Source organism: Sinocyclocheilus rhinocerous, unplaced genomic scaffold, assembly GCF_001515625.1.
Source record: "Sinocyclocheilus rhinocerous isolate Xijiao unplaced genomic scaffold, SAMN03320098_v1.1 scaffold1043, whole genome shotgun sequence".
Taxonomy (NCBI): Eukaryota; Metazoa; Chordata; class Actinopteri; order Cypriniformes; family Cyprinidae; genus Sinocyclocheilus; species Sinocyclocheilus rhinocerous.
The window spans coordinates 1,415,314-1,429,190 of NW_015642610.1; the positions used below are offsets into that span (position 1 = coordinate 1,415,314).

At 35.0% G+C, this 13,877-nt stretch overlaps 1 protein-coding gene across 1 annotated transcript in view; it reads left to right on the top strand.

The window, feature by feature from the left end:
* Window positions 1–5,880: 5,880 nt before the first annotated feature.
* The window catches only part of LOC107756301 (ras-specific guanine nucleotide-releasing factor 2-like), a 65,697-nt gene continuing 57,700 nt past the window's right edge, over window positions 5,881–13,877 (top strand). Inside the window, exon 1 of the mRNA XM_016573337.1 lies at window positions 5,881–6,440. Coding sequence (XP_016428823.1) covers window positions 6,165–6,440 — 276 coding nt within the window. The 5' untranslated portion in view covers window positions 5,881–6,164. The remainder of the gene's footprint in view (window positions 6,441–13,877) is intronic.

Below are 13,877 nucleotides of genomic sequence, written 5' to 3' on the forward strand. Positions count from 1 at the left end.
ATATAGTTAAGTAACACCATGACAAGTGAGCTATTTTGCTCAATATTCTCACGACGCAAAAAAAAACAAAAACATTCAAAACACCTAACTTACAGAGTGCAGGCATTACGTGAAGTCTAGTGCGCTCTTTCACTGCATGATTCAGTCTATTAAAATACATTCAGAATGATCACAAATTCATTTTTCTCCATAAATTACCATATACAAATGTGATATTGATTTTTTACAACAGTTCAATAAACTAGAAGTTTTATTAAGAGACTTACGTTTTAGACACCATATTGCCTGTTTTTGCACTATTTCGGCAACAAAAATAATTCCAAACAAAGCCACAGCGCTGTTTTGCGTCTCTGAGCAACATGACGGTGTTTTGTTCCTGAATTAATCAACTGTTTAAATGATTCGGTTCAGTCGCAATGACTCACTTAACAGTGACTTACTGCCACCTGCTGGCGGTTTTAATTTCACATTTAAAGTATCTTTTCATTTTTTAAATTATTTCAAATATCAGTATTCAATGTTTTATGTTTAATATATCAAAACATTATTTATGCATTTGTAACTGCAGGTTAAATGCATTCATGTCCTGCATTAAACTGTGTGTAAATACTTCTAATTGCCATTTCAGGTGCAGCTTATGTCTGGATTGCAAAGATGAATTTTGTTGATACTGATTTCATTTGCTTGGTAACAGCCCAAATGTCTTATTCTTATTCACTGATTAAATGTAAGAATTTGACTCAAAAGATAATGCACACTTATAGAAAAATGGCTTTATAAAGGTAAAATGCCCATAAAAGGTAAAAATCTATTTAAACTTATCTGACCACCACACAGAATATGAAGAATATCAAAAACTTTAGGAGTCAGCTGTCCACGAAAGTCCTTAAGATACCAGCATGATAACACACTCAATCAGTTGAATGAATGACTCAATACTCACTCATTCAGTGACTTACCGTCACTTACTGGTAGTTTAGTTGAGAAGTATGTTGAAAAGTATGCATTTTCCCCCTCAACATTTCTTATTTGTATATTCATAAATGCATTTAAAACATTAATCTCATAACATTATTTATTGCAGTTGTAATTATTGTTATTTGCAGTGTAAATTATTTAATCTGACTGGTAGCAGCCCTATAGTGTATATTGAATTTATTGATAAATTGTAATAATTTGACATGTAAGATGATGCATACATCTAAAAAGGTTAAAAAATAGGCCTTTGTAAAGGTAAATATGCAGATTTAAGTATGTAAAAGCTGATAGAACACTGATGAAAATATTGCTTCAGAATAAATTGTTTACTCCACCAAAAATCTCAGTGATGCAGGGATATTTTGTATGGAATATTGTCTGCTGACATGAAAAGTTCACTGTATATCGTAGTAATAAATATAATTTATTACAGCAATGATATTTTGTTTTCTTTTTAATTTATACACATTAAATATTACATATATGTATGTAATAAAATGTGTATTTCCATTACAGGTTTAGGTTTTAGGTTATAAATTTCATATAAGGTGGTATTAAAAAGGTCTTAAAAAGTCTTAAATTTAACTTGTTCATGTCTGCAGAAACCCTGTGTGTGAAATTGAGTTGGTAATAATGTGTGTAGTACATTGCTTGATCTGAATGACTTCAGGCAGTGACAGGTCAACAGATCATATTTGCTCTTACGTAGTGTTGAGGAGCAGATAGGACTGCAGAAGACAAGAAACCTGAGTGGTAATTTTTAAAGCTGATTCGCCGATTTCACTTTTACAGCGGTTAGCTTATTTGTTTATCTCAGGATCTTTTTCAAGTTTTTTTAAGGTTCAAAATTAAGCATCCTGCTTAGAAAGCCCAAGTCTGCTTCTTCTCCTGTGGTAGAAACTACTTTGGCTAGTACTTTGATTGGTAGAAGCTACTTTGCATAAACGAATGTGACTATGAGATGGAATTTGAAAAAAATTATTGTCAAATTGATGGCTTGGAAACATCTGTCAACCAATCAGAGTCAGGCCTTCTGGACTTCTGTGGTATAAAATTACATTTTCCAGGAAGAAAGAGAATTCCAGAACCTTAAATCCTTGAAACACTGTTACAAGACCCAGGTAGTGGTTACTTAACAACTAGCTTGTGTGTATGGCAGTAATCCTATTGCATAAGTAGTCTTTCCTCTTCAGTTTCTCATTGTACTGTGCTGTCTGTGTAGTTTCGCCTACTGTCATTGAAATTCATGTGGAAATCACATGCAGAGTTCTGATCATCAGAATTCAACTAGGTTCACCCACCCCCCATTTTTGTGACCGAATTGCTGAGAAATATTAGAAGAAATGTTCACAAATCATATTCACAAATCAGGTTAATAATAATTGTGTCATTACTGTCACACCATGACACAAGAAATGACTTTATCTGAGTTCTGAAGAAGTGTTTTTTATGGAAAAAGTTCTCAGCACAACTCGGTGACCTTCTAATGTCCATCATTAATGAAATATATTTTCTCAGACAAAAAATTCTTCACAGTTATTATGCCATTACATTGGTATTATTCACAGATTTGACACTTTGGTCATATGCTCTTATACTTTATAATTCAAGGTAATGCGTTTCATTTTTTGTATGTTAAAATGCTTTCTCTTATCCCAGTATAATGGCTAAAATACTTGATCAATTCATCAAATTTGAGCATAGTCCATTAAAGCATTATTTTGCAATATTAGCATAAAACAATATAGTATTTAAGCAGTAGACTGTTTATTACTGTATAAATTTAGTATCATCATCAGGATTATCATGGATCTTGTTTTTATAAATTCTTTTCTTCTCACATTGAATCCTCTGATCATTACTTTGATACACACATAGTGCTTCCAAAGTGTTTAATAGCTCCGTTGCTCTCGTTACTAGAGGAGGAGATGCAGCCAGAGTTCATCACATTTCTCTATCAGCTGATTGAAGGCGCAGTTGCCAGGAGCTACGGGCTAAATGTAGCACGTCTGGCTGAAATCCCCGAGTCCATCCTCAGGACTGCTGCATTCAAATCCAAAGAGTTGGAGGCTCTCGTGAACAACACGGAGGTACGTGGGCTGATTGGTTACACAATGGAAAAAGAACACTGTAGTAATTTTGGATTGTGGAGGAGCTTCTTTCAGAACAAATTAAATACTTTTTGGGTTTGAGCGGCTCCATTTGCAAAAATATTGTGTAGACATATTTTTGTATGTTGTATTTGTTCATAGACATTGAAGTCAGTGCTAGAAACCTGTGCTAAAAAATTGTCAGAATTAGAAATGTAGTGTAACTGATTGTGTAAAGCCAGCTGCTTTGCATAGATTATTTTCACAAACCGTACACGGAAGCCAGTTTCTCCAGTTGCATGTATTTCCTATCTTAGTGTTATATGCATTTGTATTTGCACCAGCCACTAAAACAGCAGCAGTTTACCGAATGTCTTTGATTTATCTACATTGTTACAAATATTTCCTGAGCTATTGATGCTGTTTAAACCTTTTTGTAATTGTATGGTATGTAATGATTTTACCCCCTTCTCTCTTTACAAACATAGGAAAATGGTGAGAGCGTTATCTGATGCCTGGAGTATCACCAACAAGGAAGCATTGCTGGATTGGAGAAAGTGTTGTCTCTAATAATAGCATGATGGTTTTTGCCTATAGGATGATGGTTGCAAAAACCGTTAAACAAACAGGAACTGAATATCATGTATTTAAATACATCATGTATTTCGTCACCTGTTTTAACATTAACTCAAAACAGTAGATCTTACAACTATGAATGATGTCTTTATATAGAAATTATCCAGGTGCTTTGGCCAGAGGATTTGCTGGTAATATGCTGTATTTTCGTCCATATGAAAAAATAAAAAAGAAGAAAATTATGCACCTTTCTAAGATTGTTAGTGTAATGTTATATTGACATGAATTAAACTGGAGATCAAATATTTTTCTGTAAATTGGTGTGTTCATTCCATTAGTTCACCCATAAATGAAAATCCTGTCATCATTTACTCACCCTCATGTTTGATTTTCTTTCTTCTTCTTAATTTTAACAATGCTGGTAACCAAACAGTTTTGGTGCCCATTGACAAAATGAATATTTTACGGAAGAATGTAATTGATAAAGATTTGGAATGGTAATTGGTGACAATGTTCATTTCTTGGGTGAACTATCCCTTTAAATTTCCTCAGTAATCTCATTGTCCTTCAAAGGTGAAGTCTGTGATGAATGATAATCAGTCTTCATAAAAGCTGAAGCAGTCAGGCTGAGAACATAAAACCCTCCTGTGTCTTCCTCCCTTACTCACATTTGCATTGCTTTGAGGTTACCGTGGTTTGCTTTAATAATATTTTAAATGTCATTTAAAATGATGAATTATAGATTATGCTACACTTTATAAAGTAAACTGCTTTAACTGAATTTGAAAATTGATTTATTTCTGTATGTTATGAAACATGCGGTAGATCAGTTAAAACCATCTTATATTTGTCATCCTTACATGCTAAAAGTTGAGAAAAAATCATGGCAAATAAAATAAAGGAAAATGAGTGTGGATTTCTCGGATGTAATTGAAGCTTGATAGAGACTGAGAACACACAAACACACAAATTAAATCATTGATAGAGACTTGAACAGTGAATGGGATGAAGAGTGAAACTTTTAAACTTGATAATTCACGTGTGATAAAAGAGATGTCCAAAATGTGCAATTCTCCAGGACCAGGATTGAGAACCAGAAGCCCTGTAGTAAGAATTTGCTAACAGTGTTAGGGGCCCTTCACAAAGAATGTGTTTTTGTAGTTAAAAACGGTCTAGAGACATGTTTTATGTTGTTGTTGTTGAAAATGTGCTTGCAAAAGTTGAAATTTTAACTTGAGTGCCGTGTTTTTAGAATGCTGTCATGAGACGCAAGTGCAACGGTCAAACAAATTGTCTAGACTCTAGAGCATGTTTACTGTGCATAGAAAAACAATGGAAAACAAAAGCAGTTGAATGTAAAAACGTGTTCTATGTGAATGGCCCCTTAAGGCCCGTTCACACCAAGGACTATAATGGTAACTATAAAATTTTAACTGTATCACTCTTAATTCTAAGAGAACAGGGAAGTCCACATCACAGCTATAACAATAAGGACACAGCTGAACGAAATTGTTGGAATCACTTTCAGAACAATTTTTTTCCAGCTTATGAGTGATAAATACATTGGTAGCCAGTCAGATTCCATTCGACTTTATAGAACTTGAGTATTTAAAGCGGCAGAAGACAAAACAGCAGTATATGCTTATAAACAGAACAATGTTGTGTGTTGCTGTGGATGCTAATACAATTAATGGTTTAGTTATCTTAATAGACAGCATTCTTGGTGTAAACGTACCTTTACACTTGTTTGCGTGGCAGTTTATGCAATAGTATTTAATGAAATGATAAACTATTAATGTGTTTAATGTGTAATTTCTAATGCTGCTTGTAGTTTTTTTTTGTGAGTACCTTAGTAATTGATTTCTGAATGAGTGTCATGGACACTGAAATGTAACATGTTGCATGTACCCAGTGTGAATTGTGGCTTTTCTTTAAATGCAAATTAACCTACCAGTAAAGCGCCTAATTGTACCTTGTCAGTTGCTAGAGTGATGCGCTGTAGCGCGCTTCGCCCCGCCTACTCATTAAAATCCCTGCATCGCCCGCCTCCTTATTAAAATTTCTGTATCGCCTCGCCTCCTCGTTAAGATCTGCGAGTCTTTCTGCCTGCGCTTTTGATCCTCCCACTCATTAAAAGCTGCGCTCAGCCACAAGGGAAAGTGGACCTCAGCGCGGGAGAGAGAGCGAGAGAGACGCTGTCTCTTTAAGAGAGGATGCCAAAGCCGATTACATCTGATCTCAACCGTGATTCTCTCTCGCCGTCTGTCCACTACTATTGCTTATTTTGCTATACTGCATGAGCTAAACGCGTTGACACAGCGTTGTTCGTCGGGGTTAGAACTTTTCTTCAGGTCAGAAATGGATTGGGCTCCGAACTCGTTTGGATGAGTCGCTTATGAGCAGTGCGCTTCAGCTCGGCAACTTTCCCGTGCGCATTTCTCCAAACATCCTAGGTGGAAAGTTAAAATCACATGGGATATGGTGACAAACAAGTGAATACACATTAAACCAAGACGGAAAATGCAGAAGAGTGTTCGGTACAATGAGGGACACGCTCTGTATCTCTCCGTTATCGCGCGTAAAGAGGGCACCAAACGAGGTTATCTCAGCAAGAAGACCACAGAAAACAGTAAATGGCATGAGAAGTTTTTTGCACTTTATCAGAATGTTTTATTTTACTTCGACACCGACCAGAGTGCTCGACCATCAGGGATTTATCTTCTGGAAGGATGCACATGTGAACGAGTCCCTGCGCCCAAGGTGTCCACTGTTGGCAGAGAGACACTTGACAAGCTGGTGAGTTCAACGTTTCTTCAACATATCAGTTTAATAAAGGCACGAATTATGGGGAGGAGGTCAAAACTAAATGATAGGGCGTCCAAAATTGTTTTCTTTTTTTTTTTTATACATAAACGTATGTTATTTTAACCTGCCCTTTCAACGTTCTCTTAACTAAAAAAGTTGAATTACAAGTTGTTGGAGCGCACTGAACAGACGCTCGTGAATCGAGGTCGAGTTCGCGAGATGAGGTAACCATAGCAACAGTACGCTGCGCTAGCGCTTAATATTAGTGTCGGATTGTAAATCAACAAATACACAAGTACGGCCATTATCACTTTACTATAGATGTCACATATTCTTAAAAACGAGCGTTCTGTTTAAAACGTCTTTTTAAATGTTGGCAGTTAGCTAACTGTGTCCAAAATGCGTTTTGGTTGCGCATGAGGTACCTCCAGAGATTGTGCCCTAAAATGACTGACGTAAACACCTTTAAAAATCCCAGACCCCTGAAAGTTCTTGAATAATTCACACATTAAATATAATCAAAATAGTAAAAAAAAAAAAAAAACTGGTAATGGAAGGAAATAAGGAAACATTTTTCTGCTTTTTGTATTTTTTTTTTAGTGCTGTTATCACAGTATGCGTAAAAGAGATCTGAAGGAATTATCACTGACATCTGGAAATCCAGCCTAGTCTTCATCTTGGAGAATATATTAGTCTCTCTCTTCTGCTCATATCGTAAAAAAGCAAAACGTCGTCAGTGTGTTGGAAAGTATCTAATAGATCATTGCAAATGTCTTGTAAAAACGATTTCTTTGCTATGTGAAAACCTTTTGCACTGAACATCACAAGTCCTCTTTTGAACAGGATTCGAGCAGTGCAGAAACGTGACCATGGTATGGAAACGTTATGCATCGATATGGATCATCGCCTATATTGACTCGTGATGTCTTTATTAGTGTGTGAGATAATAATTGAATTTCATATGGGGTTCTGAAGCCTTTTTATCATGAGCAAATGTTCCCCTTCTGCCAATATAATGCAGTGGTCTGCTGATGTCATTAAAAATGTGGGATTGTAGGTGGCCATTGATGTCAGATATTAATTTAAGTTACAAACCGTATTAGAGGCTCCCCATTCAACAGGTGCAGTCTGTTACCTCTGCACAGAAAAAAAAAAACTACTTATGCCAGTGTCATTTATGCAAAAGCATCACAAGCCATGCCTAATATGGGAATTATCCGAGCTCTATAACCACCCATGTTGTGGTTAACACATTAACATATGATTATTCTGTATTATATTGCGATGGAAAAATATTCTTATTCCTAATATTATATTCCTTCTGTAAAAGTTGAATCTCTTGAGGACCCCATGAAATCAAAGTGACAGTTTTGTGCCTTTTATTTTGTCTGTTAGTTTTGAGGGAATTTATATGGCAGTGTTTCTTCCAAATGTTGACCAAATAAATTTTTAGCAAATAAACATGGGTGTTGTTCAGCTGGTACAGGTCACCCCCATGGTTATTTAAATGTTGCTTACAAAAGAGATATAATAAGCAGCCAATATGTTAATAGTAGGCATGCTAAAAAGCAACTAGTTAATAGTGAGAATTGGTCCCTATACTAAACTGTTATATGATGTGAAACATCTGAAAATGTAAGTTTATAAAAACATATGAATAAGGCCATACAAATTGCAACCAGATACCTTTGTTTCTTGGCTGTGATGTAAGCCTGTTGGCATATATAACCACCTAACCATTAAGTCTGCAAAACTGCTGATGAGTTAATAAGATTCAATTTCATTTTATTGATTTCATGTTGCAGTTTAGCTTTGTTTTCTCTGCCTGTTAATGGTGCTGTGCATTTTGATTGATCAAAATAATGATATCCCATGTGAACTTAAGGCTTGTTGAAAACCAGCCGTACTAAAAACTTCACTTTTATAGCTGAAAAAGATTTGTTAAGCATCAGCAATCATGTAGCGCTTTGAATATTATGCCTGCTCAAACAGAAATGAGATGGCTTTTAATCTACAGATGTTATATAGTTCTCACACAGTGCATGTTTGTACCCTGTATCGACTCTTTCCTCTGCGAGAACACAGTTAGAAATCCTCTCTCAATCACACACCCACAGACTCCCACACGGCTGCATACAAGTATGCACACTCTCTCCCACAGACAACTAAAAAGACAAAAAGGAATAAATGTGGGCTAGTCTATAAAGAGTACAGAAAGGTGTAGAAGCAGTCGATATGGAATACTGAAACTCCTTTGGGGAGAAAAAACCCTGAGGAATAGAGAATGTAAACCAAGCAAAAACGTTTACGAATAAATGTTTTCAGCTCTGCTGAAACCGATGATCAAAATGCATTTCCCAGTGATTTAAAAACAAAATAGAATAATGCCAGATTTCTGAGGATTGGGCATTTGCTGAAAATACGGTAAATGGACGTCCTTAAGCTTATAAAGACCATGGAACAATCAGACAACATCATGATTTGATTTAGGGTCTTTTGTTGTTATGAGATCTTTTGTATTACCTGCCTTTATGAAAGATTAATTACATCAACAAAGAAATTATATGGGGTAATAAAACACTTCTGGGACTCATGAAGTGAAGTGTATTCCTGCTAATGTTTTGTCCTGGATCAGTATCATAATCTTATGATTTCTAAATAAATAATCGCCTTAGAGCAACAACAAACATGCTGCATATGTATGTATTGCACGAGGAGAGCTGATCTTTGTTTTGTTCAAGCTGGATGAAGTTGATTCAGTGCATATCCTGCTGATGTTTTCAGATTCAAATTATTTTGTTTGTGCGTATAGTATAAATAATGCAACAAAATGCAGTTAGATTACAGTGGTAAAGCCTTTACTGTTGTTTACTATCGCCATGCACCTTAAATGCTGATAACACCAATTCTTTATTTTATATTCCATACACTGCCCCAAGACTCATTGATGTTTCTTGGTCTTGCGTGTAGTTCATTCATATCCAGCATATCTTATGAGCTGACAGTTTGATGAATGAGGGGCAAAGAGGTGCACTGTCTGTGGGGACTGAGTGTTTAGTTTTCAGAAGAGACCCAGGTAATAACTTCAGGGTACAGAAGGAAGGATGACAAAGTAATACTGCAAGTTTCTTGTAAACAAAGTTGATGTTTTTTTTTTTGCTTTGTTGAAATGTCTTTTGCTTGAGTTCTCTTTCTACCTTTAGCCAAAGAAATTAGTCAGCGATTAGTTGTCAACACTGGCACTATTAAAAAGGTTAGTTCACCGAAAATAATGTCTGTTTCTCACCTGTTCATTGTTTAACTCATCCGTATTCTTTCTTTTGTGAAACATAAAAGTAGATGTTTATCTGAATGTCTTGACTGTTCTTTTCCATGCAATAAAAGAAATGGTGGCCACACTCTAAAAATAAAGGTTCTTTATTGGCTTCTATTGTTAAGAAGGTTAAGAATCATTAACATCCATGCAATCTTTCCATTGCTCAGAGGGTTCTTTATACTGTTTCTTCAGATTATTAAAATGTTCACACTAAGAAAAAAATTTTCTTTCAGGAACTGTTCACTGAAAGGTTCTTTGGGGAGCCCAAAATGGTTCATCGGTGGCATATCTGCAAACAAACAAACAAACAAATTAATTAATTAATTAATTAAAATCCCTTTGGAACCTTTATTTTTAAGAGAGTAGGGGCTCTTAAAGTTAAATTGAAAGGCAAGATTGTGAGTGAATAGAGTAACTTCTTACCTTTTGGCCTGTCCCACACACAAAGCTATTTTATATGGCTTCAAAAGACGTAGAGAATAAAGCACATCTGGACTACTGTTATTTTACTTTTTTGTCCTTTTTGACAGCCCCACTTTTGACTCAGTTTACATTTTACATCTTGTTTAGCGTTACACAGTAGAAAGTAAGTCATGTAGGTTTATAGTGTAACAGTATTTTTATTTTCATGTGAACCATCCATTTAATTTTATTGATTGATATTGCATGTAGTCTGCAATTCAGTGTTATGAAATGTAAGATGTTGACATTTGGTATCCCATTTGATCTTGTTTGTTTACAGCATCAGATCAAATGCTTGTAATTGATAATTGATAATTACTTGTAATTGATACAGCCGGAACTCAGTTACATATACAGTGGGTACAGAAAGTATTCAGACCCCCTTAAATTTTTCACTCTTTGTTATATTGCAGCCATTTGCTAAAATCATTTAAGTTAATTTTTTTTCCTCATTAATGTACACACAGCACCCCATATTGACAGAAAAACACAGAATTGTTGACATTTTTGCAGATTTATTAAAAAAGAAAAACTGAAATATCACACGGTCCTAAGTATTCAGACCCTTTGCTTTGACACTCATATATTTAACTCAGGTACTGTCCATTTCTTCTGATCATCCTTGAGATGGCTCTACACCTTCATTTGAGTCCAGCTGTGTTGGATTATACTGATTGGACTTGATTAGGAAAACCACACACCTGTCTATATAATTTAAGGGGGTCTGAACACTTTCCGTACCCACTGTAGTTACTTTGTCAATACAAACCAGATGATTTATTACTCATCTTGTTTACATGTTTGTGTCTGTATTACATTATTGACATGTTTGAAAATATATATATACATTGTACAGTTTCACTTAAAGATGTGTTAGATTTAGTTTGCAACCTATTGCTAAATGTTATCTGATAATAGTGCTTTTTTTTTTAGATTAAAGAGAATTAGTCCGCTGAATCTCTTGAAGTTGTTCTTATGGAGAAAGGACACATGAAAATTGCTTTTTTTCCTCACACGAGTTATTGATGTTGTTGTGCTGCTATTAAAGATTATACTGAGAAAGACAGATTCCAATAAGCTTGTATCTCTAGCAGCAGTGACATCTCATACATTATTGATCGGTTTACATAGTGAGTGTGGCCAATCTCTGATATTAATGTTTTTGATGTAGTACTAAGACATACTATATCATAGCGTTAGAAGTGTTTGTAAAGGGTTCAGAACAAATATACTTGGAGCAACACTCGACAGTAGGTTTACTTGCATGTTATTCTCACAATGTCTGTGCTCTGCTTATCTGAAAGTAGACTTTAATGTGCATTGTGCATAGGATAGACATAATCTGACTGAGAGACTACAACATGTAGATAATACTTTCCAGCGGACTTTAAAAAAAAGCATGGGATGAGTAGAATTGCGCTCATAAAATAAGCAGGTACAGAGTTATAGAAATGTGAAAGAACAGGAAAGATGCCAGTATGAAGTCTGTTTAAGCTGTTTAAACAGATGCCAGTCTAAATCTCTAAGTGTACTATAGTTGCAGTTATGTGTTACGCAGTGATGCTTAGTTTTAGACCCGAAATGTACTCTGAGCAAATACGTGGTTGCAAACACTTCTAGCTATGCAAGCTCAAGGTTGTGCGTCGTCACTGCAGTTCAAGTCTGACTGCAGTTTCATAATGCGGTGGAAATACATGTTGCTATTTCAGCACAAGGGGTGTGATAGCAGAGATTAGTTTGATACAATAAAGTCCTGTAATTTGGTGTCAGACATTAACTGCAATTAATGCCTTTAAGACGAATGTAGCACACCCTAAATGTGTCAAATTGAGGTGTTTTGCATCTTTATTAATAGAGGTCTGACGTTTGTTTTTCCAATTAGGGAAAATACATACGTTGGGAAATCCCACATAATTTCCAGAAGATCAACGAATGGATGTGTTGTGGAAAAAAGTTCAAGTCTGACCTTTTCTACTGCACTGCACTTCACTCTACGACCTGTTTTATTGTTTTAATGATTCTGTTCAGGTCCAGATAGCGCACAATAATGTTTTTTACAGCATGAGCTGATATAATAAGCACAACTAAGATAATGGGGCAGCGATAATACTTTCTGAAATGGAAAATATTGGAGTGAAAAAACAAGCAGGTGTTTCTGATATAGCTTGATTTGTGCTCTATGATTTGCAATTAAAAAAGGACAGAGCATGTGGAATGTGACATCTGTCTTTTCATTACTTTACATTTGGTCCCAGCCTGTTTTGCCAGACTCTTGCTAATAACAGTTTACAAAAACAGTCAGCATTATATGATTCTTGTTTTTGGTAAATAACATACTTATCCATAAAAAAAAATATGTGTGACATATCTCTACTCCAAACCCCAGTGAGCTGCAAAATTCTACTATTATTATTATAGTATTTTTATTACACTATATATATTTTATTATACTATATAGACTATATATCTAATTATAATTCTAGTATAATTCTGCTATATTTTACACAAACGTTATTCGCCTTATTTTCTAATGTGGAAGTAAGCTTTTTTTATTTTATTTTAGATATTGCTCTGTTTGCACAAAGGGTGGAAAAAAATTTGTATTGATGGAAAGTTTATCTCATTTATACATTTATGTAACATCGTTATTTTGACAAATATTTTTTACAAATAATATATTAATAGTATGTCATTATTTATGCCAAAAATATTTATTTATTTGAACAAACTTTATTCACCTTATTCTTTTTTAGCGCAGAAGTTATTTCCTGTGACTGTGCAAGACTTCTGATTTCTTAGACGCTAAATGTTAATAACTAGAAGAAACAAAGCACAAAGTACAGAAAAATTATTTACAGTTTGTATTTACACTACAAACCAGTGTTTATGATTATGATAATACATTACAATAATATGATAACAAATACCCATTTGCAATATCAAGCATCATAATGGACTGTTCCCTTTCAGTCGGTCACTCTCGACGTCACGTCGGATGACCGACGAAATTGGGATCTCGCTTAGAGAGACCAATCCACTTCGAGTGTAAACTAAACGAGCCAGTCGGTCATCCGACGTGACGTCTCCGTTCCCTCCTTCAGGGAACGAGGGTTACCATACGTAACCGAGACGTTTTTGTTACTGTTAAAATAACTGAAAGCATCTGAGACCAGAAACGTTTAACACGCATGCTCTTAAGTTAAAAATATGGTGGATATAAAATATACATTTTATTCAGTACTGAAATGCATTAATAAAAATAGCACCTCCTTGTAAATTGTATCTGTCTATTTATTTTATCTATTTATTTTATCTTAAATATTTTATCTGTTTATATATATGTGTTTGTAATTTATGCTTCTTAGAGTATTGTTGTTATTGGATGCTTTTTGTGTCTACATAAGTTACCATTCCTGCTGTGTAGACTGTTTCAGTTCAGTCACCCCTGATGTTTCTGAGTTATGATGCTGTCTTAGAAGTTAACTGGCTATCGAGATGTAGACAGCTCACTAGGTTTTGAAACAGCTCAGGCACGTGCACACATAGACATCAAAGGGGGCTTGAGCACCTGCCCTTTTTCTTCCTCGAGAGAAAGTGCCCTTTTTTCTGGGGAGTGTTTATATATATATATATATATATATATAAATAAA